The sequence below is a fragment of the Antechinus flavipes genome, chromosome 3 (assembly GCF_016432865.1).
Source record: "Antechinus flavipes isolate AdamAnt ecotype Samford, QLD, Australia chromosome 3, AdamAnt_v2, whole genome shotgun sequence".
In the NCBI taxonomy this organism is placed as follows: domain Eukaryota; kingdom Metazoa; phylum Chordata; class Mammalia; order Dasyuromorphia; family Dasyuridae; genus Antechinus; species Antechinus flavipes.
Genome location: NC_067400.1, coordinates 280,235,547 through 280,259,898, shown reverse-complemented (window position 1 = coordinate 280,259,898; position 24,352 = coordinate 280,235,547). Strand labels below are relative to the sequence as shown.

The window sequence follows — 24,352 nt, the reverse complement described above, 5'->3', positions numbered from 1 at the left end:
GGTGACTGCTCAATTGAGGTTGGTGAATCAAACCCAGGAGGCCTACTCTCTCTAACCCTCAACCTTCCACTTCCCTTTCACTTTCCTGGTCTTCCTTTTTCTTCTTCTGTTAAGGAGGTGGGCCAGATGCCTCGCCAAAATCTAAACCCAGCAAACTGCATTAAGGAAATTAAAGATGTGTTTTCCAGTGTATAAAAGTGCAGAAATGGCCTAAGATTTTACTGTAGTAGTGATATTGGTTACCTCTCTAATGATAGATAAGATGCGGTAGAAACAATGCTTAAGTAAATAGTCTGTTTCAAATTTAGGTAGCCCCAGTTGCATCCTTTCCTCCTATTTTTTAATAAAAGAAAGTATTAAAAACACAGACATAGAAGTACATGAGGAATTTTTATTTTGCTCAGGGCAGGACAGTTAGAGGAAAGATTCCAAGTAGTAGGAGATGGAGACAAATTGGAAAATCAGCTTTTGGGCTGGGAATGGAGTAGTTGGCAGTGACTACAGTCCTGAAGTGTTTGAGCGTCAGATTGGGAAAGGAGAAGGGGGAGAAGTTGGAATGAACCCTTTTAAGTGACTTGATCTGTGTGGGGGGGGGGGGGGGGAGGAAATCCCCAAGTAATTTCCAAGGCCTCTGCTTAAACTTGGCACAAAGAAGTACAAGAACTTCTAAATACCAGTATCATCCTGGGTGAGAAAACGTTTGTCTGTTTCATTCCAACCACATCTGAAGTGACATGTGTGTTCTAGTCACCCTGGGCCAGGTTTTCAACAACATGGGTACATACACCTATACACTGAACATTTATACAAGGTTTGGACAGTCATTGCAACCCCCTGTTTAGTATCCTTAGTATCTTCCCCATCAAAGGTCTCAGGGCTGGTCACCTGGCTAGCTGGCCAGAGCATTAGAGTAGGAAGACCAGGATGTGGCTTCCCTGGCTGGGAGAAGGAGCCTGGGAGCTAAAGAGTGCGGGGATGTCTGTGTCTAATTCAAAATGTTGCATTTTCTTGCAAATTTGTATCTCTTGGTGTTTTAATCCTTTTTTATTTATTTTATATTTTTATAGCCATATTGAAGAAGAAAGAATTCCTCTCCAAGAAAAACCTTGAAGCATACAAAACACTAAAGAGCACAGCAGAGAAGTTCTTGTCCTGGAGTGGCTATTCAGAAGTGTGTCTCAGCAAACTCTTCTCAGATTGCACTGTGAAGCCCTTTAGGGAATCCCAGAACTGATGAGAGAGTAGTTTACAAATCATCTTGTGTCTCCCTCTTCACACATATACCCCACCCCCACAGTAGCCCAAAGTGCCTCTTTTGCATCTGTTCTTCCTCTGGGCTTTCCCTTTTTTCAGGGAATGTTCATAAGCTGGGGGAGAAAAGGACAATTTTTTAAACTTTCTCCATATTAAAAAATTGATACTGACCAATCCTGATTTTACCTAAAAAACAAAAACCAAAACTAAATAAATAAATAATGGTGCTTTAAGATACCTGAAGGGTGGATTCTGCCCTGTGTATACATACTGGGATGGGGGAGGGTGGAGTAAAAGGGGAATTGCTATTTTAATTGAATAATTCCCTGTGAGAGTTGCTGGGATGTAAGAGATCCTAGACTTTGCTCCAGGGTATTTAGTGGAGGTGCTCTCCGGAAGAGAGGTTAGTAGAGGTCTCTCTTGGAGCACTAATGTTTTGCCTTTTGCAGTTTATCAACTTCCCCATCATAAACATACCAATTAAAAACAATACTAACCCTAAATGCTTCCTAACGTTCTACTGCCTTTTGAGGGCAGCTTGCTTCTTAAATCTTTCTGCCTATTTATTTAGCAAAGGAGAGATTTACAAGTTTTTCATATTAAATACTTTGCATTCAGGTCAGCACCTCCCCCTCCCCTTTTTTTTAACTTAGAAAGTTGAGAGTTAAGTTTAGGTGATAAAAAGAAAGATCACAAAGAATTTAATAGCCTAAATGCTTCTAAAATTTTTGAGAAGTTAGGAATAGAAATTGAGAATATCTAGTTTGATCTCCTTGAAATGAATATTTGATGAAAAAAAATAAACATACTGGGTTTGGTGGTGTTTTTCTTGCTGGCTTTTTCAGATTCCTTTCCCAGGAAAGATTTGTCATTTGTGTTGTGCTTCCTTTTCTTACTTTATTAGTAAGTTTATAGATTTCAGACGATTTTCCTCCATGTAAAACTGTAAAGTTTTAAATATATAAAACTGTGTTTATTTAAAAAAAAAAAAAAAGATTGTCTTCTTGAAGAAGAAAATAAAGTTTTCTAGGGAAACCAGTTTTGCTAACTCCTTACCAGTGATAAAAGGGGAGCGGGGAGGATGTCATGGGATTAAAAATGGAAACTATCTATACCATTATTTTAGAGAAAAATATATGTATATGCACTTGATATTCTGAATATATTGAGAGAATCTACGCATTATTATGCTTTATTTTTGTAGCAAATGAAACCTGGTACTTCAGATGCTTTCCCATACAGATTCCTATTCTTAAAAGATAGCCTCTGACACCAATTTCTAGTAGGCTTGTGACATGGTACTCCACAGCAAAGTTCATATCCAGGAAGGCTTGCACAAGTACTGAAGAGAAAGGGTCTCTGTTTTACACTCTGAGAGCCTGTGTATTTCAGGTGTTTTGATCCAGTTGTTTCAACATTATAGGGTAGCCTGAATTATGAAAACTCAAGTATAAAGTGGTTTTTCACTATAATATTATTACTCAAACCAGAAAACTGAATAGTCCATTTCAGGACATCTCTTTCTCAATCCATTTCCCCAAAATCATGTCCCAGACTTTTCACCTGGAGAACTTCTTTCTAGGCTTCTAAATTATGTGGTTGCTTTTGGACATTCACATACAAAAGAAGTATATATGCAAAGTATTCGCTATCATTATCAACCATCTTCAGTCGTCTTCCAAGTATTTTTGCCCCCAACTAAATTTCCAGTTCCATGTAGAGTAGGATCATATTGCATCATATGCATTAAGTTCCTATTCTGTGCAACAGCTATCCTACCTGCCTAGTATTAAAGTCCCAAGAGATGATATTTTAATTTTTTTTGTTTGACATCACCTAAATATTTTTTTTAACTGAATGATTTTGCGCCTCCAGAAACATAGCAGAGAGTAAAAACTGTTACCAAGTCTCTTTTTCACTTTTGGTGGATTAGGATTTCACCAGGTTTTCCATTTCTTGACTTATATTGAGTCCAACTATAACAGAATAAAGTTGGATTGAGGAAAAGTAGACATTCCCATTCCACCAGTAAAGACTGGGAGTAAATCTTTGACCACCAAGATTTTGTGGAACCTGAACTTAAACTCCAGTTTCTGGGAAAAGGTACTGCATCCTTTGGAAAATACGATCTGGCCCATACCAGAATCCAGATTCCCTTGCTGGCAAAGTAGGGCCTTTAAAACCAAACTATTCCCCAACCCTGCCCACTTTGCTCTGTTAGGATAAGGAACTCTTCTTGCCTTTTGCCAAGGAGGGGGGCTGGAAGAGTGAACAGCTCTGATTTTAATTTGTGTCTTAAGCAAATTTAGATGATTCTATGAATGCTGTCCTGACATGAGAGGGTGATCAGATGAATGTTTTGGAAGATCTGACCACAGAATGAAGCCCCTACTTAAGTCACGGCCACCTTCCCATCAGGCATTAGAATTTTCTCAAAATGACTTTTCAGGTTTTGTTGGGGAGAAGGAAGCGGCGGTAGGGGTGAGGGTGATACTAAATGTCCAAATCAGATTTCACGAAAGATGTTTTGCATTTTATTAAAACAAAAACAAAACAAAACCTAGCTGTAGAACCTCTAACACTTGGACAAATTTCGCTTGAGCTGCTACATGAACTCCCATCCCCAAACTTGAAACCATCTTTTCCTCTCACTTTTTAGGGGAAAGGGGGATTGTCTCTAGCAAATCACCTAAATATTTCTTAATTGAACGGTTTGTCATGGAGGTTCCTTATAGCTGTTTAATAGATTAACTCATCTGAGCCAGCTTCAAATTTCAGATTAAAATTCCTTCATCCCGAAGGCAGCATTATCAGGTTGTTGGAGGCTGTTTTCAAACCTTGGTTTTGAATAGCAGCGGCTCTGCATTAATTTAACCACTAAGCTAATAAGTAGGTTTCGTTTTGTTATGCTAAGCTTTATTGCTTTTCTTTTGATCAGAATGGTGTTGTTGAGCAAAGCAGCAGACAAGGCATTCTTTGATGAGGGAATTAGCGCTCTATTCTTCCTCTATTATTCATAGCACAGTGGAATATGTAAGTACCTGAGGGTGTCAAAGGAGAGCAGGCTCCATTGCAAAGTGTTCGCCTTGTTTCTCTCAATAGCTGACTATGAGATGATAAACCGCTTAATACACTGCACTAATTGGATGAGAGCAAAAAGAGATGGGAATTAAGGCGAGGCAAAAGGAGAAAGTGCTACCAGCCTTCATTCACTCTTTCACCACTTTAACGGCACCAAAGGAGGCACAAGCTTTCTGTAAGCAGACTAGAGGTTTTGTGCAGAGATAAAATGAACCTGTTAGTGGATTCAAGTAATACACTAATTATTGCACAGTATAAATACCACTACTGGTTTTATAACAGGGAGGTAAACTTCTTTTGAGAAGGTTATAGGATTGCTTGGCAGTAGTGTAGATCCTAATAAGAGACCAGAGTAATAACCCCCTGGATTAACAAAATTGCTGCTTGTAGAAGTATGATTCTGGCTTTTACGAAGATTTCAGGAGAATGAATAAAAATGACTGAATGACATTTCTTAAATGTGCAAGTGGTAATCGCTCCCTTTTCTTTAAAGGAAAAAAAATGAATACCGTACTTGTATTTCAAACTGGACTATTAATAAAATGTCCAGGGACAACATGACTTTTCCTTTTTGAAAAATGCTTCCCTATTCTTCCCCCAGGTAGTGGGGTGTGTGTGTGTGTGTGTGTGTGTGTGTGTGTGTGTGTTATCTACTGTCAGTTAAATATGCAATCACTTGAAGGAATTCTATTATTCTCCAAGATACCATTTTAGGCCCACCAAAAGCCTCCTCTTCCCAACTCAGACACATCTATACCTGTGCACATACACACAAAACCACATTTTCTCTAAAAGTGAATTTTTACCATTTATAATTTCTTATGATCAACTTCTTTTCCCACTCTAAAGATCTCTCTGTCCCAAGTGGCATTTAAAAGGGATTCCACATTTCCCTTATTTTCAATTTTTTTTTAATACATCACAATTTTGTTTAATGGAGGGACACATTGAGGAGGAAGGTAGAAGATGAATTAAGAATCATGGGAGAGTCCTCTGGTCAGGTCCCATCCATTAACTCACCCAAGACAGTCAAATATCAAATATATGAATACCTCTACTCTGCAGATTAATGCATTTCACATTATAAACCAACTTTGGCATGGCCAAGGCCAAGGCCAAACCAGCCCATGATAAAGATACACCTTTTGCTGGTTTATATGTTTAAATATGTTTATATAGAACATGCATATACACATGTGGGTGTGTATATGCCCATGTTTACATACACATGTATGTGTGTATTTATACACATTTCTACGTGTGTACACATATGTAATAACGTTACTTAATTACTCGTTTCTTCCTGCAATTCTCCGCCTCCCTAAAACAACCCATTTGAAAAATCTGAGTTTGACGACCCTCTACTTCTTTTTCTCATCTATTCTCCCAACCCGTCTCATCTTGGTTCACCACCTTCACAAGACATTTCAGGGACAGCAGCCCTGGGAATTGTTACACGGGGGCTTCTAAACTGGACAGCAGATGGTGAGGAATTCTGTCGGACGTAAAGGAAGACAGCATTGCGACGAACCGGGCTCTCTCCTGCTCCTGCCAGGCTCAATATTTCCTGGCGATTCTAAGACTTATCTTGGAGAAGGTTTGCTTAAGGTTGGGGGCTGGGGAGGGGGAGAGGGGGGTCAGGCTCTCCCAGCATTGTAACTGCGTTCCCAGATATTAGGGCCAAATTGGGTTGCCATTCATTAATAATGCTCACAATAAGATTAAATCATTCTGGAAAATCTCATAAAATCCCCCTAAGTACGCTCCAGTGGCTCTTTCCAAACCCCATCATTCAGCACTTGGGGAGGTTTGGAAGGAGAAGAAAATTGGTTTCTTTGCTTTTAATGCTGCTTTGAAAAGATACTCAGAGTTTGTCATGCGTGACATGTCACATGTTTAATATGGACTTGCTGGAAGTCAGGGGGTCTTTAGCGTGTGATATTTATGGAGAATATTAAGTGCAGAATGAGGTCCCTCCAGCTGGAGAAAGTTGAAAGAATAAGAGGCCTTGGATCCGGCTTGTTTGCAGCATCAGAATGACATAGGATTAAGAGTTTGTAAAACAAGGCGAGGAGCTCTCATTGGCCAGTAATAAATGTAATCCTTGGAGGTAATTTCACGCAATTTGCCTCTGCTCCATGGAAGGGTCAAATGAGAAAAAATGACTTAGAAAAGAGTTCATTAACAGGAAGAATGGTACTGTTACTCGTATACCATCCAATTGGCTGCCTGGAAGAGAAGGGGGGAAGAGGGGCGAGAAGAGGAATCCTGACTAAATAAAAAGGTAAAAATCCCAGGAAATTTTATATTTACCATAAAATGGAGAACTCCATTACAATTCTTTGTACACTTACTGCCTTATTTCGCCCGGGAGTGGAGATAGGGAAGATCTCTGAAACGAGAGACTAAAAGCCGCCAAAGAATCGGGGTTGGTGAGAAAAGCCTGTCCTATCTTACTGCTACAGTCATCTGTCATCCGCTTGGAATGGGATATGCCAGAAATAGGCATTTAAGTTTGGGATGGCAAAGAAAGTAGCATTCCTCTAACATTTCCTTTCCCCGCGAATTCCAGTACTAAGGTCCTTTAAGCTCCTCCTAACTCTGCAGTAATTAAGGGGAGGGGTGAAAAGTGGAGGAGGAACTTGTACTACGGAGAATTCCCGTTCCCACCTCACGACAAAGGTACTGAGGTTCCCTAAATCGAAATACAGTCTTTCTCCATTGAGTGACCCATTATTTGCTCATTGCTCATTCTATCATCACCCTTCTCTTTCCACCCTCTCCTCCCTAACCCTTTCTTTCCGATTTCTCCCGCCCGGTCTACCTAACGTTCTTCTCTCAACTCTCACTCTCCTTTATTTTGCTTTAGTTTTCTGTTGTGAGCCACTCTGTGATTCTTTGACCTTTCGTTCTTTCCAGGGCCTTAGTGCCTTCTTTCAAAGTTCGAATAGCTCACGATGAAGTTCAATTCCAAGGTGTCAATTGGGTATCAGCAAACCGAAGCTAAACGCTTTCCTAAGAGTAACCCCAGGTCCAAAGGAGCGCAAGTATCTGTTTTCATTGATGATAGTTAATGGAGTACTGGGGAAAGCTTGCTTAAGTAGGCTTATCTCTGCTGGTCCCCCCGAGGGCAGAGTATACAACCCAGAGCACAAGCTTGGATGAGGGAATTTCGCTCACCCCACTTTAAACCTACCCTCCTAAATCAACTTACAAATCAATCCTTCCTCGATAGAATATATGTTCCAAGGATACAGGTTAGCAATGGGAGAGAAGTCACTCGCCCAGTCAGCCCTAGGGTGTGGCCTAGGGCCACACTCTGCCCTGCCAGAGTTGAGTACAGATTTCCACTCCGTACTGAAGCGGGCGCTTATAAAAGCAGGGGACCAGAGTAACCCGGCAGGACTTAACCAAAGCTCAAAGAAGATGTCAACTCAGGTTAGTCACGGAACGTCAACCCCCTTCTTGCCCCTCCCCACAAAGGTCCGGTGCGCTAATTACTGCAAATTGAAACTAATTAAGCTCTTCTTCCCTTTCCCATCGCCCTCTAATCATTAAAGAGGCGCACCACGCTGTCAGAAGGGTTGCCATAGATTGGTAACCAATAGTAAATCAAACGCGGTTTCTACACACACACACACACACACACACACACACACACACACACACACTCCATTGCTCTCTTAGAAGTGCATCGCGGGATTTTAGATTGCAAATTGATTAGTATCTTATAAAACCTTGCCTGCGTCCCCTCCCAAACATATATTCTCTCATTCTCTCTCTCTCTCTCTCTCTCTCTCTCTCTCTCTCTCTCTCTCTCTCTCTCTCTCTCTCTCTCTCTCTCTCTCTCATACACACACACACACACACACACCCCTTTGCTTGGATCAGTGTTTCCCAGAAAGCATCGCAGTTATGCCATTTGAGATTTGACACGTTCATACATTTTTCTTCTCTCTCTGCCTCCCTCCTGTGTGCTACCCTTCCCTCCCTCTCTTTCTAGAGGCATCCACATTCTGCAGCGCGTTCACGCACACACATACGCACGTACATAACACCCTCTCGGAAGTAAGCTACCCAGGTTTTCAATCTGCTCTTTTACCTGTCGTGGCTTGGGTGTACACTCACTTCCAAGCTCAGTCTTAAGAGAGCAAGGTGGTACCTTCAGTAAGACAAGTTCCCTCTGTTTCAACCGAAAAGCGTCCATTTTCTTTAAAATGTTTTAAGCGGATACCAACACTAGAACCCAACCACCGGCAGGAGGGGAAAATATATATATATTCATTCCAGCGCACCTCCCCAGTGATTAAAAATTCTGTTAAAAGAAGGAAAGCCTCCACTCTAGCACCACCACCTGAGTGACTCTTCCTGTTGCCCTCTACAATAAGGTGTTTCACCTAGTACTGTGTTCCTGAATGCATTTTTCACACTCTCTTTTGTTAAACATATATATATATTTTTATTTCTGAGTGTGGCACTTCTCCACCGGATAGCAAGGAAAAGTGAGAACAAGAACAACATTACACAAAAGTACTGTACCATTGCCTTTTTTTTTTTTTAAAGGTTTCAGGAACCTCTACAGTTAATAAGTTAAATAAAGGGTCTGTGTACATAAATATTTGTCTAGGAACCCTATCATATCTACAACACAGTAAGAATCTACAGAAGGACAAACTTTTACAACACTACACTGAGTGCAATTGTTTTATAACATTTCAAATATACAAAGCTCTGTTCTTTTTTTTTTTTTAATAACAATGGTATGTATAGAATCAATAATCACAGTTTAGTGACTTAGACAGTCCATATTCTAGCAGTGTATTTCCCTTTGGTTTGATATAAAAACCTTGGTTGGTGTAGTGATAAACAATAGAACAAGAAAAAGATATCCCTTTCCTTTAAGTGCACTGGTTATCATACAGCATCAAATTAACTCTCTTTCTTCCCTGGAAGCATCCTTGGGTGAGAAAACTCAGTAGGTCAAAGTGTGGTTTTTAAAAGATGGGGAGAATAGGAAAGAGAAGAATCCAATCTTTAAAAAAGCACACATATTAAATATTATACGTGGAATCCAGGGAGAAAAAGCAAAACATAGTAAGAAAGAGACTCAAAATATATTTTACATCATGACGTCATTTTAAAAGAGGGAGATGAAAGAACAAATCAGCAGGTTGGACATTTAAGGGGAGAAAAAAGGTACCAGCCAAGGAATTTGCTATTCAGGAGCTGTTAATGTTGGTTTACTCAGGAGAGCACTGTGGCAAAGGATGCTTTCTTTCTCCAAGTTCCTAACTCGAGAACCTCTCCAATGTCTTAGTTTGCTGGTCCTCTTTTTCTTTTTTCTTTTTTTTTTTTTTCTTTTTTTTTTTTTTTTTTTTTTTTTTTTTTCCATTTGGTCTTGATTGGTGCTATTTGAGGTGACCTTTTATTTGATTATCGGTGGTGGTGCTGGGTCGGATTTTAACACACCTCTTTCCCTGTGCTGTTCCCAGGGAGGATATTGAGCTGTGTCAGCTGAGCGGCGTGTTCTTTTGCTTTCAGCCTCAGAGCTGCTATGCTTGAAGCCCGTCTGTCTGCGGCAGCTGTGGCGGGGTCTGAGAGCGCACTTGACTGCACTCCGCTATCCACCGCGGGAGTGGGCTGTCTCAGTAGGGCGGCAGCGGTGGAAGCACTAGTCAGGGGAGCCATAGTGGAGAAGAGCCTGCGAGCAAAGTAAACACTTGGGTCAACAACTGAGGAAGTTTTGGTATGGCCATATCCATCCATCCATCCACACATACATGCTTGCATATATACAAACATCCCTTCCCCCTCTTTTTAATTTTTAATTTTCTTAATGAGCTCCCTTCAACTCGTATTCAATGCATTCAAAGCCTGAGGTGTGAACAATGTGACTTTAAAAAAAATTTTTTTGGTATTGTGGGAGAATTCGACTGGGTGCTGATAGGGCAGAAGACCTGTTGCAAAATTTCAATGTTGGCATTCAGGAGATTTTTTTTTAAGTCTAATTTTATCAAAGTTGTTAGCGACAGGCTTGTTCGGGACCCTGTCAAGAGTAGAGCTGATACTATGATTTATGCTGAATAGAGGTATAGATTACAAAGCCAAATGCTTTCTCATGATTATCCAGAATCAAGGAGAGGAATGAAGGGCAGAGCAGGGGAGAATAAGAAAGAGAAAGGGAAGAAAATGATGTGGGAAGGAGAAAGAAAGGGATCAAGGAAAATCGGGAGAAAGTTGAAAGTGATGGGAAGAGAAGGTTGGAAGAGAGGGAGAAGATAGGAGAGAAAAGAAGAAGGGGAGAGAAAGAGCAAGTGGGAGGAAAAAAGGGAGGATGAGGAAGAAGGGAGGGAGGGAGAGAGAGGGGAAGAATGAAAAAGGGAAGGAGAGAGAGGGGGGAGGAAGGGAAAGAGTTAGGAAGAGACAGGTAAGAAGAGAGAGAAAGAGAGAGAGAGAGAGAGAGAGAGAGAGAGAGAGAGAGAGAGAGAGAGAGAGAGAGAGAGAGAGAGAGAGAGAGAGAGAGAGAGAGAGAGAGAGAGAGAGATTCAGTGGTAATGGTTAACTCTCCACAGCTCTGTTCTGGTTTGAGATTATGTTCTGTTTTGCTTTGGTTTTGTTTTTATTTTTTTCCCCTCCTTCCTACCAATGAATGTCTATGTTACTCTTTCTCCTGGGAAAAGCTCCGAAGTCCCTGGTGCCCGGTGTGTCTATCGGCTCCTTAGCCCTGATGCCCATTCCCTGCAGGAGGTGGTATGCCTGTTGATTTCCTCACAGTGGAATGCCAATTACTAGCCAGCAACCTAGCATCCCCGCTCAATGACACAATCTTTTAAATGCCTTCTCTCTAGTTTGCCTGACTTCTCTCCCTGGAGCAGTGGCAATGAAGAGAGGGAGTGACCCCCTTGACTGGCACATGAAGATGCACAGACGTTCCATTAACCAAGGAGGTGATTATTGACATCATCACTGCTAGGAACTGAACTGTGGTCCTTGTAAAGGCAATGGGGCCTTATAGCTAAGCCTCAGCTTGCTAAGCCTGGGCACTGGCCACCACAAAGCAGTCACTGCCTGCTTTTCCTTTTCCTTGGCATGGAAAGTGGAAGCCAGGGTTGGTAGCTGAGAGGAACCAAAGCCAGAGTTGGCCACTCCCCACAACCCCCTAAAGGAGGCTTGGTTCTTGGGCTGGCCTCCTTCCTGAAAGATGGCCTGGGTTTGTTCCATGTTCTGTTGGCACCTTGCTTTGAGTTTTCCACCCTTAACTCATTGCCCTTAGGAAGAAGTCAGAAAATCCTATTTTGTGTGAAAAAATACAGTGCTCCTCCTCCTCCCTCTCCAATCCACCCCTCTTACCTTATTCCCTGCCCTTCCTTGCCTATTTTAATCTTACAGCCCATTATCCAGGCTGTTGTTAGTAAGCTTTTACAATTCACTTTTCAATTTGTTGTCAGGGGGAAAATAGTAGAAGAACTGCATTAATGCTACAGGAGAGCTGATAAAATGTGAAATCATGGCTCCATGCAGGGGGTGTGACAAAACTGTAACATCACTTGTTCCATTAGGTAAATTGAGTCACTGACTGCAATTTGATGTACAATCTGTTTAATTTCATTGGTTTGTATGCAGAAACTAATTTTACTTGGAATTTAGTTTTTTCCCCTCCATGAGATGAATTTTTTTTTTGTTAAATGGCTGCTCAGTTGGATGAATCTATTATTTCTTTGTTCTTTTAAAGAGAGATCATTGCAGCTACATTCAGTTTTATTTTCACTGCACTTTCCAACTTAATACATCCTTCCTTTGTTTCTTTGTCTGTGTGATTAACTACAGACTTTTATTTCATCATTTGATGTTCATTTAAAGAAAGGGAGCTATAATGTAAGATGAATTATTTCTTTTATTTCCTTGTCTTGTACCACTGTTTGATTCAGGTGTAACATCCAGGGATGCAGCTTTAACAGCCGGTCACTTGAGTGACAAGATGGATTCAGCTTCAGGACACTGAGAATGTCTGACCTCAGTGTGAGCTACACAAAGCCTCACATAAGCTTCTCTTGAATCTAAGTCCTTGTTCAACTCCCATCTAAAGGAGGATCACCAGCATGGATTTTCCTTTCCTATCTCTCCCATTTCTCCATCAACCATAACTGGCATTTTCTAAAATGAATATTTTAGGATTACTATGTGAAAATACAATTATTGTTCATAAAACATAAAGTCATTTTTAATTATCCTCAGCAAAACCATTTTCCTGATAAGGAATAGAACATATTTTCTTATAACAATCTTTCCTTATTTTGGTAAAGGACCAATAATTTAAGTAATTTCTTCATTCTTTCCCTTTTCTCTTTCACTATTTTATTCTCCTAATCGCTTACCCCTTCAGTCCCTTACATGCTGGTATTTTGTTTTCCTCTTTATATGTTTTAAATGTGTGTGTGTGTGTATGTGTGTGTATGTGTTTAAAAGGATAAGACGAATAATGTTACCTTCCAAATGCAGGACTGATGAAGGCTGGATGCCGGAATACTGCTGCACCCAGGAAAGTGCTGAGGCCTAGTGGAGTCCCACTTGGTGGCAAAGTTGCAGAACCAGGTGGAGGAGGTAGACTGGGAAAGGCGGCAGCAGCTGCAGCAGCAGCAGCAGTCCAGGCTGAGTCCAGAGCTGGGTGATGAGGAGGGAAGGGACTGGCATCCAGGTATGGACTGAGGGGGTGGGTTGCTGAGAGAGGGCCAGGAAAAGGCAAACCTGGAGGATGTGTCTGAGCTCCTGCTTTTTCCCTTTTTCGCCACTTGGCCCGACGATTCTGGAACCAGACCTACAACCCCAAATAAACCTCTGGTGAATGACTCTTTTGTCTGTCTGCTTGTAAGGTTGCTTTAAGTCAGATATATGTACGTCTCTGCCTCAGATTCTCTTTTGGGATCAGACAACTATCACTTTCTTTCTTCTACCTCACTTCTACCTCTAGTCTTGATTTCATAATCATATTGTGTTTTGACTTAAAAATGTAAGATTGTGCTGTGCCATATCTGGAGAGAGGGAAAAAAGGGTATGGAAATAGGTTCCATTTATGAAATCAGAAGAGGAGGGAAAGCAGGATATACAAATCCTATTCAATCATGTTGTTGTTGTTGTTGTTTTAAACAGATTACTTCCTTCCCCAATTTAAGAAGGCAATGAATTTGCATTTTTGGAATGTTCACAATGGACAGAAGCAATTGTACTCCATACGAATAGCTGTTTTCAACTATTTCAGGTTTATATGGCACCAAGATCCTCAACTTCATCTTCATTAGTTAAAAGGGGGGCAGTTAGAGCAATGTGTATGTTGGGTGTGGAGAAGAGTCTATGTGATGAAAATAAACTGATCAAACTGTTCCATAAAATGAACTATGATCAGAATAATTCCTATGCCTGTGTTAGGTACAGAAACACATTCAGTTCGCTATATTAGTGGATATACAAAGATATTACCTATAGTAAATAGATATGCAAAATATAATAGTATGTACTTTTCAAATTCTTTAGAGCATTCACATTTCCTAGTTTCCTCTAGGATATAAATTGAACATATTCAAGTAAGATGGTATGATTTTTATGATGTTCTCAATATAAAATATCTTTCTATTTAGTAATAGAAAGCAGTCTAATTAGACATCTTTACCTGAAATACTTGCTGCAGCTATCAGCGTTCTAAAAATAATTCCCAATAGCATCAAATGACTTTTTGTGTAATCTATTCAGTACACCCACATTCCCAAGATCTGCTGGAGCTCTTGAAAACTTTAAGAGTTAAATCATAAAACAGCATTATTGGTGGGTTCTGTGCCGCAATAAATGTCTAAAAATTTAAAGAATTTCAATTCCTGGCTATGTATGTACAATTTTATGAAGAAATAATATTAAATATCAAATAAGAGTTATAGTCCCCCTCCCCAATTCATAGTGTTGTCAAATGTAATTTAAGCTCTCAAATTAAATTGTGAATATCCCAGATTCTAAGCTTGGTTTGACTTTTAACCAGCTATTATAATTAATCATTAAGAAAAAATCAGCAATCAAAATAGATTGATCTTTTCAAATGGTGCTGTGAAGGAGGAAAATCTGAAAAATTCTACATGTTTTTCATCTTTTTTTTTAAACTACAAATCCTAAAAGCTTGAGGAATTGACAGAGTAATCCAGTCTTCTCTGTGAATTGAGGGCAGGGGTAACATTTATGCGTGATATTTTCTACTTTGAATATGATTTCTGTTTGAAGGAAAGTAACAGCAATATCTTTGTTACAATCAAAGGAATAAAGGAAGCAAAGTTGTACAAGAAGAGACAAAATGTCCTTAAGAAAGTGAAAATATTTTCCAATCTGATTTTATCACCTAGCCCAACCTCAATTATCAAGATGTCCCTACTGCAATTCCCCATTATTGAATTAATACCTCTGAGTACACCCAAAGGTAAACTAGGGGACTCTAATAATTCATATTCACTTAATTACATCTCCTCTAGTGAATAGGGGGAAAGGAGAAAGGAGGGGTGGGGGGGGGAGACTCTTTCTTTCTTTTTAAAAGTTATTTAACTTTCCCACGACTTGTTCCCCTGAGCTGAAAATACTGATTTGCTGTCACATCTCTGTTTGACAATGGAGAAATGTGTCAACAGAAAGGAGGGGACAGATCTCATCATTAACCCCTCTAATGCAAGAAGCTGTTGTGTATTAAATGAGCCATATGGAATTTATTATGCTTTATCAGCGCTTGATTTTAACTGTAAAGTGATTTGCTCAGCTTCAGACCCAGAGACATCTGTTTTCTGTTGGCAATCAGGGCATCCCAATGTTTATCGTCTCTTTGGTTATGAGGCTTGGGTTAGGAAATGCACTCTGGTATGGGGCTGCAAACACCTTTAATAGCATTGCACTCACTCACTATTAGATCAATGCGGGCTTATTGCTATAAAAAATGGGAAATCAAATAGCATTAGCCAGCTCCTTGTGCAGGCGGAGGGGAAATCAAACAGCATTTTGCCTTCAAATGGCCCTGTTTGTTCTAGCACTAAGTGGGCTTTTATGAAGCCCGATTGGAGACTTAATCGCAGCCAAATACCTGCTTGGAGCTGAGCAGATTCGTCTAACAACCAAATACGCGTTCTGCCCGATTATTTCAATCAGAGTAAGTTTACGCCAGAGGATTGTTAGGTATCGGGGTTAAGTCTAGGCTCCCGAAGTGCCAAGCAATCTGAGGTTTTTGAAACCCTTTCTCTGTCCCTTGGACTTCCTCTCTCTGTCATTTTGTCTGTCTATCTGTCTGTCTCTGTTCTGTCTCTCTGTCTCTGCCTCTCTCATTGTTTGTCTCTTTGTCTCTTTCACTGTCTCTCTCTCTTTTTTCCCCCTCATTTGTTCCTTCTTTAGGGTGATTTCAACTTTATATAGAATCTGTATTATATCTATTATATATATACATATATATATACATACACAATACATATAACATATGTAGCATATGTTTATATTTTAAGTTGGACCCCTGCTTTCAGTTCAACCTTTAGAAACCAATTTTTGTAGTCTTTGACAAGGTTCACAAAATTTTGTCCTAATTTAGGTGGCTAGACCTCCAGTCTATGTTGGAGGAGAAAAGTGCAGCTCTAGACAGTACTCCTCTCTTCTCTTTCCTCTTTCCCTACCAGATCTCTCTCCCACTTCTTTCTTTTTTCTTTCCCTGTTCTTTGCTGTCTTTTCCTACCTTAGTCTAACTACAAATACAGTTTTATCTCATTCTTGGAGGATGGACCTTAAGAAACTCACCTGGACTCGGGCTTCTGTAAGATCCAATCTCATAGCCAACTCTTCCCTGAGAAGGAAACAACACAAACACAGAGATCAATGTAGTGAGATGTGGTCATCCATAGACCTTGGACTCACAGTACCACTAAACTAGAGTTCCCTGGGGATAAGTTAACAAATACACCTTGGCTTACTTGCAAAGGCCCTAAGATTGAAAACATTAAGCCCACATTCATCTCCTTTTGCTGCTAAAATTAGTCTTTAGAATAGATGCACAATCATAACCACAGATTGCTGAGTGTAGGGATTTTTTTTTTAAGAAAATGAGTCTACTTTCTTAAATTTATGTGAAGACAAAGTACACTAATGCTTTCCCCTTCATATAAGTATTCTATATTTTGTCAGTCAGACATATGATCACGTGAAATTCTTACACCATGATCCTCTTAGCATTTTGTTGGTAGAGAAAACAATACTAGTAAAAAAAAAAAAAGTCAATTTAATACTTGGGTCTGAATCAGTGAGAAAGTGCAGCTGGACATCTATCTTAAGTCTTTTTTTTTTCCTGTTGCTTGCGTCTCTCACACTCTTTTCTTGTTCTCTGGATTTTATACTCTCACTGTCTCCCTCTCCCTTCTTCCCCTTTCCATTAGATCACAATTCACATTGCCCTCTGGAGTTATGTTAAGCTTATTAAAAGTTCAGTGGGGGGAAATTTTCGATTAGTAAAATACTAGGCACCTCCTGTTTCAAATGCCCACCATAAAGTCTGCACATCACAGAGGAAGTCGATTTAACTGAAACTCTACCCCATCATTGAAGTTATTACAGCAACAATTAAGATAAATAGAAAACCATTAAGATGTTGTAAAACTGCTCACAATCTGTTTACCGAAAATAGGAGACTCAGAATATTATTGGATCTCCCTCTAATAAGATGAAAGAGTAGGGCTAGCTGAACACTGGGACCCAGGACCATGAGGGAAGCTGCTTTTTGCTAGTCTCCAGGCTTCACCTGAAAGTTTCTTTCAAAGCATTCAGCATAGGGGAACTAAATCTGCCCTTCCCCTCCACTTGGCTGTTTAAATCAAGTCATTTACACCCCACTCACAGTTCGATCAAAGGAATATCTTTAGAGGGGTGGGGTAATATTAAGTCTGGGGGAAGGACTACAATGTCCCCCTCATATGATTCTCCTAAGGAAAGTTTTTTTTTTTTTTTTTAAAGATGGACACTAACTCCAACTCAGTCACATTTCCCCTTTTTATTCTTAACTTGTATCCATTTGCAATATATGGTATAGTCACATAGTATGCTAATGGGTATTGGATTTTGAACATCTATTTTAAAGTATCTTACACACACACACACACACACACACACACACACACACACACAGCTAAAGGAGGGGGATGGGTCGAGGATCGAGAAGGCCAAGTTTAACCATTCTCCCATTATAAAATCCGCTACTTTCTGTATCCTGTTGGGAGAGAATTTTAGAATGCAAAATCAACTATAATTCGAAATCCACGCTACATGCTAAAGTATTCACAGTATGTTCTCTGCTTTAAAAGAATAGTCGTTTTTCTCTTTTAAAATTCAAATTAAAAAGCTTAAGTCGTATGTGAAGTAGCTGGTTTAAGCTTGTCAAGTAGTTCTCTAAATATGTTTGCACTGCTGCAACACCTTGCGTATCTTTCTCTCTCTCCCCAACTGGGTAATATTTCCTCCCGACCCTGGCTTTCCCTCAGTAAAAGCAAGCTATAAACCAAATGAGTTTTGGATTGGGATAAAAAAGGATGCTACGGTATACCTCCCAAATCGAGGATCAACTTTACCAGATTAGCTGAATGCACGGTGCATACTTTCTCTCCCTGTTTCTTGAATACATATTTTAAAAATATATATTGTAAGAGTGATTTAGAGGGCAACAAAATATTCCGATCCTTAGATCCTCAACATACAACTGAATACATTTTCTCATCATTTAAAAATTTGTATCAACTTTATATAAGGAATTCAATGCCTATGGTTTGTCATGCATACATAGACAGTTTTGTTAAGAGCATTAATTAAATACACAAATTTAGACTGTAGGGAGGCACACTTATAGAAAACATCGCATGACTCCAGGTTTTTACTCGGATACATATTTTGAGAGTTCTCAAATAAGAATACTTTGATCTTTTAAAAGGACTTTCCTGTAGGGGTAAGGCTCTAAAGTCCACTGGGAATACTGTAACTGATATCCCACAGGCTTGTCTGTGAATATGAAGGGAGTTCAGGGAGTCAGACGAAAATAGATCATGATTTGTTATAGACTTCACCAGAGCCAACGCTACCTGCCTTAGGCCAGAGAAGTATGTAGCAAATATAGCCCGAGTCCAGGACGGGAAAGTTGGACCAAACCTTTGGGTATGTGCTGGCTTGTGAATCTATTTGTCTGCAAGTCTGTTAGACAGAGTAGCGCTTTCTGTTCTAGGTAGGTAAGCTGATTTTCCAAAATAATTTAGAAAAAGAAAAAAGAAATTGGGCATGATGATGGGAGGACAGAAATCGCCCTACCAAATTTTGATCCCTTTGAAATAATAACAGGATTATGGGACGGGGATTACTAGAAGTCCATAAAAAGGAGTAGGGGCGTGTGGTGGGTATGGGGGACTGGGTGTAAGAGTTTAGGGAAGTTCAGGGACAGTAAGTAGGTCCCGGAGCTAAGGCCGGGAGACACCTGCAAATAATGCACGGGTCCGGCCCCTCGCGGCTTTCCGCTTAAGCCTGATCTTGACGGGAGGACTACTACTGTAAACAATGCCGAAAATGGTAGGTACAGGTTCCTTTTCCCGCATACCTGCTTGTCTAATCTGTACGTTTGTCTTTACCTCACAGACACCTCTTTGCCCTTGGCTGTCAAAGCCCGATTCTGTGTGTGTGCGTGCGTGTGTGTGTGTGTGTAGGGGAGTGGAGGATTCCTAGGAGAAATGACAGTACCTGGTGAAAACGTCGGGATAATGAGTTTTTTGGAAAGCCCGCTCCAGTTCCTCCAGCTGATAACTGGTGAAGGTAGTGCGGTAACGCCGCTGCTTCCTCTTGAGCAGGCCCTCCTCGGAGTCACTGCCAGCAGACAAGCACACACTGTCCTCGCCGTCTTTGCCCTCGCCGTCCTCGCCCGGGTGCAGCAACAGCTCCTCTTTGGGGGATAGCTCCCCGCCCTCCGCGGCAGCGGCGGCGGCGGCTGCGGCGGCAGCGGCAGCGGCTGCGGCGGCAGCAGCGGTGGCAGCCGTGCAGCGCCTGGGCTCCTTCAGGAGGCCCCTGCCGTCGTCCTCCAGGAGCTCCTCCTCGTCGTCTTCCAGCAACTCTTCTTCGTCGTCTTCCTCTTCGTCCTCCAGCAGCTCTTCCTCATCGTCCTCCGGGCCTGGAGGACCGGAGGAGGCGGCAGCAGCCGAAGCTACTTGCCCCAGCCTGTCGTCGGGGTGCGGGGCGCCTCCCTTGCTCCCCAGCTCGTCCAGAGCGGGCGGCGGCGGCACGAAGGGGGCCCCGTTCTCCCTGTATGACTTGCTGCGGCTGATGCTAACCTGTGGCGCTTGGCTGATTTTGAGCGTGTCCCAGGCAGAGGTGGCCCCAACCCCGGCTCCAGCTCCAGCCCCGTCGGGTCTGTCTCCTGACCTCTGCTGCTGGGGCTCCCCGCGCGGGCCCGCAGCGGCCGCCGCCGCCGCCGCTGCTGCCGCCGCCGCCGCTGCCGCCGCAGCAGCTCCTTGCAGGAGGCGGCCCCCTCCCGGACCGTAGAGGCGCCTAAGCTTGGGGGGTAGATGAAGTTCCGCTTCGAACTGGGGACTACTGCCCTTCGGGGAGCCTGCTGAAGGAGGAGGAAGGAAAGGGCAGAGAAAATGGGGTGGACAAGGAAGGAGAAGGGAGAGAGACCGACAGACGGTCGATACCCCAACAGCAGGGACAGAGAGAGAAAAGAGAATGGGGTGGGGAGAAAAAGAGAAGGACATAGTAGGTCAATGCCAGTGTCCCAGGCACAACTACCAGCTGTCACGCAAAAGAAAGTTGGGCATCGGTTTGTCCCATTTCCCCTCTGTCTCAATCCTCAGATCTCCCACTACTCAAATACTCAGTTCTACTAAGACCTTATTTCCCTAGAGAAATCATACAAGAAGCCCTGGAATCATTTTGGGGAGTTTCCTCCTCCGACTAGTTCAATTCTTAATAATGGTCTCATGGTTTTGCCCCCTCCTCCAACAGATTGGTAGGGGATCGAAATAAGAGGGCCGGGGGAACTGGCAGGCCTTATTCATCCAGATGCACTAGAAAACATCACACGGGACAGTTGGCACGGTGCCCATAGTTTTCGACTCCCAGCTCACTCTTTCTTCACCCCTCACTTTATTAGAGATCATTGTGTGTTCATTTTTTCTGAATCCCCCAAAATTTTTTGGGAAAGAAAACATTTTGGCACCGAAACAACTTTAAAAATAAAACTTAAAACTTTGCTAATTACATTGCTCCCGGCTTTTCTATGGCTAGGCGAAACGGCCCTGGGGCACTGCAGCTAATCCTTGGCTGGCAAACGAGAGAGGGGAGCTGCCCCAGCTGGAGGCCGTTGGAGCGGCAGACAGACCTAGGAGGTTCTGGGAGCCCTGATCCGTCCCCTGCCAACCTCCGGGGGGGGGTGGTGGGGGAGAAATTCTTTCTACTGAAACAAGAAAAATTCCCCAAGAGCAAATATGCCTTTAAAAAGAAGTAGGGAAGAATAGGGTATGTGTGAATAGAAGAGTGTTAAAGGAAATAAGCCTGCCAAAGAGTATGCTTGGGGCTCTTTCCCTTCGAGGAAGCGCCTGACACAGGTGCTGCCACAAGCTTTTTTTTTTTTTTAAATGGAGAAAGTCAGTTTTCTTTTAAACGGATGACTTTTTCTCCTGTTCCCCCATCCCCGCCCTAGTTAGTCTCCTTTTCCCCAAAGGAAACACACAGGCATTAGCTCGACTGCCAGCTTTAAGAAGTCAAACGCGAGTCTTCGGGGATTTTCTTCCTATTCTGTAGATATTCACCTCCCTTTTTAAATTTGAATAGAGAAGATCTGGGGATGTGCTGTAAAATAATTATTTTGCATTTTGTAAATCACCGTTTGAATGAAAATCGCAGAGCCTCATCTGGAGAGACAGAAACAGACACAGATGAAGAAGAAGAAGAAGAAGAAGAAAAAGAAGAAGAAGAAGAAGAAGAAGAAGAAGAAGAAGAAGAAGAAGAAGAAGAAGAAGAACAACAACAACAACAACAACAACAACAACAACAACAACAACAACAACAACAACAAGGAGAAGGAGGAGAAGGAGAAGGAGAAGGAGAAGGAGAAGGAGAAGAAGAAGAACAACAACAACAACAACAAGTCCCCTCGGAAAGCTGTATTTTTCGTGTGGTTCAAATACCATAAGACAAAATTTCAGACACCCCAGTTAGACATTTTCTACAATCTTCAATTAAAAGGGTCCTAAGAAATATGTAAGGGGGAAAAATGGATCGTAAGGAAAAGAAAGCTCAGGAGAGAAATGACATCTCTCCCCAGCCCCGTTTTTTTTTTTTTTCGGATGCCCTCAGATTTCGGCTGTTTTGAGATTCTCCAAGTCATTTCTCTAAAAAATTTGATCTCGGGCTGCACATGCCATTTCTGATTTTTTTTTTCCCTACACACACCAAAACCTATCTCCAATACTACCGATATGTTACTTTTATAAAACAGCTATATTAAAGTAACAACCAGAAACGCTTCAGTATAATCTGGAGAGAAAGAAATCTACTATTAAAGACATTTAAAAAACAACCTCTCCTCCCCAAAAACGGTCCCTTAAAAGGGTGGGTGTCAGGCAGCAAAGTTTACAGCAGGCCTTAAGAGATCTATCTTCCTCTTCTTCCTCAGTCCCTCTCCCTCGTTCCCAAAACTTCTTCCTTTCCCAAAACAAAATCAAAATCCACAATAATTGAATTTCGGGAGTGATTTTTTTTGGCTGTTGCGATTTGCAGTCCGAAGGATTGAAAGGTTTGTTTCTTACCTTGCGCGACCTTATCCTGATCTGTCCGGTTAGACAGAGAAGGCAGGCTCTGAGCAGCTCCTAGCAATCTCATTTTACAGGGACTCCGCCTGCCCAAGATGCTGTCTATGCAGTAGGAGGAGAGCAAAGTTGGAGATTTACTTTTGCATTCAGGCCTCTCAGAGCAGCTCTCCTCTTGGTACTGATTGCTCATGGTTTTTGGCTTTTCCCCTTTTCGTTACGAACTGGGAGGTTGCTGCCTCTCTCGGAAGACTGGCTGGATATGTGAGTGGGGGGGAAATGGCTGGCTTTTTTTTTTTTTTTTTTTTTTTTTTTTTTGGTTTTGGGGTTTGAGGTTTTTTTTCCTTGTTGCTTTCCCCGCCCCACCCCCTAAGCTGCTTGTTTTAATCCCCCCTCCGGCGGCTCCCACACTCGCCCCTCTTCGTGCTCAGGACACCAGTAACAAGTGTAGTGAGCAGCAATTGCTTTGCTCCGGAGTCCCTCTCCTCCACGTGCTGGGAGTCGTCCTCTGATTGGTTCTCGCCAGAGGCTGGGCAGCCTCAGGCTACAGGTTAGAAGTAAAACTCGACATGGATTTCCCGGAGACTACTTAAACACCATCACCAAATAAAAGTTCATAGCCCTATCCTTTAGAAGAACTTTTTTTCCTTTCTTTTATTAAAAACAAAACAAAACTCTCGAATGCCTTATCTGAAGCTCTAGTACCCCCAAGCCCATCCTCTCTAGGCTGCTTCTAATGGCTCTTATACTAGGGGAAAGCCATTTCTGACACTATGGTCTCTAAGGGTTTCGTGAAAGTAGAGGACGTAGGAAGAAGGCCAAAAGACCGGAATGACACATCAAAGCCGAACTCAAACAAACAATGCATCTTAAAGCCCCCAAGGTGTCCAGCATGCAGCACAATTTTAAAAAGGTTTACTTTCGTTAATGCAGATGACAATGGCCAGCCGAGAAGCTAAGGCTGAATAAACTCTGTGGTCCGTCTCAGCATACGCACAATACAACATAATGTGAACTCCAGCTTTTAATGTTAATATCCCTCAATCCCAAGACGAAATACACATTATTTACTGATTTTTGTTGTTGTTTTCCTAACCTATTTGAAATGGGGAAAGGGGGAATTGTTAAAACTTAAGTTTCGCAGTTAACAAAATGGGGGAGTTTATTTAAAACCAGAGGAGAAGGAGGAAGAAGAAACGGCCAAACACTAGGTCTGGAGGATTTCCTTCAGGTCTCTATAAACTTCCTTTTATCCTCTCTTATAGACTTTACAAATTCTGCTTCCCCCTTGCATCAAAGTTACATCATTATAGAAACCTGAGTGAGACCACACTGGACAGAGATCTCATGGAAGGTTAGTTTGGGACACGGAGGGTGGCAAAGGAATAGACTCATTAAGCTCTGAAGAACAGGGGGCTATGTTCCAGTCTCATCGTTATCGCCTAAAATAGAAGACCCGTGATTCTCCCTGCTAATATATCTGTTCTGACTACGAGTTGATGGCACAGATGAGGGTCCCAAGGAAGATTGGGATAAAGCCCTAAGGATTAGGCGGCATTTCTCCGAAAACAGCTTTGACAGTTAGCATCACATACACACACACGGACGCAGGCACTAAAAACAAACAAATCCAAAACTGAGGAGTCTGACACCCACAATATCAAGATCTGAACCAAGATTTAAATTTGTAAACTCTAGATAGCGAAACCCTTGTATTTATTCCGCTTCTGCCGGGCTTCCATAGACTCCAGCAGCAGCGGCATAGTTTAGGGCCCAGAGGAAAGAAAGGGAAACACTAAACTGGAGGGGGGGAGGGAGATTGAGTGGTGGGATGGGAGGTGTTTTAGAAGGGGGTTGGGGGAAGGGTAATCCATGTCGGGTTTTCCTCTTTTTCATCTTTCCCCATTCAATGTGTCAAAGAAGAAGCATTTTTACAAAGGGTTATACTTGAATTGCATACAGTCAGTATTTAAAAATACAAGGATTCATAATTGGAATTTTCTCTGTAATAAACATCTGGATAACTCTTTTAGATGCTAATGGGTGATAGACATTCGGCTGGTTTGGCAGAAGTATTTAATATACAACTTGAGAGGGATGAAGTGATGATCACTGCAACACCAACCCCCTGGGGGATGTTGCAAAGCTCTCTTTCCTCTCACCGAAGATTTTTAGTTTTCTTCTCTTTC

The 24,352-nt window shown here is 41.8% G+C and overlaps 2 protein-coding genes across 4 annotated transcripts in view; one reads left to right on the top strand and one right to left on the bottom strand.

Annotated features, from left to right (window-relative positions):
* The window catches only part of POLA1 (DNA polymerase alpha 1, catalytic subunit), a 343,224-nt gene extending 340,788 nt beyond the window's left edge, over window positions 1-2,436 (top strand). The window contains exon 37 of one of the 2 annotated variants that reach the window (XM_051985075.1): window positions 1,068-2,436. In XM_051985075.1, coding sequence (XP_051841035.1) covers window positions 1,068-1,234 — 167 coding nt within the window. In that variant the 3' untranslated portion in view covers window positions 1,235-2,436. The remainder of the gene's footprint in view (window positions 1-1,067) is intronic. The other variant, XM_051985076.1, reaches the window with a different exon arrangement.
* A 6,333-nt stretch (window positions 2,437-8,769) lies between these two features.
* Window positions 8,770-22,581, bottom strand: ARX (aristaless related homeobox). 2 transcript variants are annotated; one of them, XM_051985078.1, is made up of 5 exons: window positions 22,164-22,581; window positions 19,102-19,963; window positions 16,135-16,180; window positions 12,822-13,150; window positions 8,770-10,036 (listed from the first exon to the last, which is right to left on the bottom strand). In XM_051985078.1, the coding sequence occupies exons 1-5, from the start codon at window positions 22,354-22,356 to the stop codon at window positions 9,796-9,798; spliced, it is 1,671 nt and encodes a 556-aa protein (XP_051841038.1). In that variant the 5' UTR covers window positions 22,357-22,581; the 3' UTR covers window positions 8,770-9,795. The 2 variants fall into 2 exon arrangements, with proteins under 2 accessions (XP_051841038.1, XP_051841037.1); XM_051985077.1 differs by having other exon boundaries at window positions 19,102-19,966; window positions 22,164-22,578.
* Between the last annotated feature and the right edge of the window lie 1,771 nt (window positions 22,582-24,352).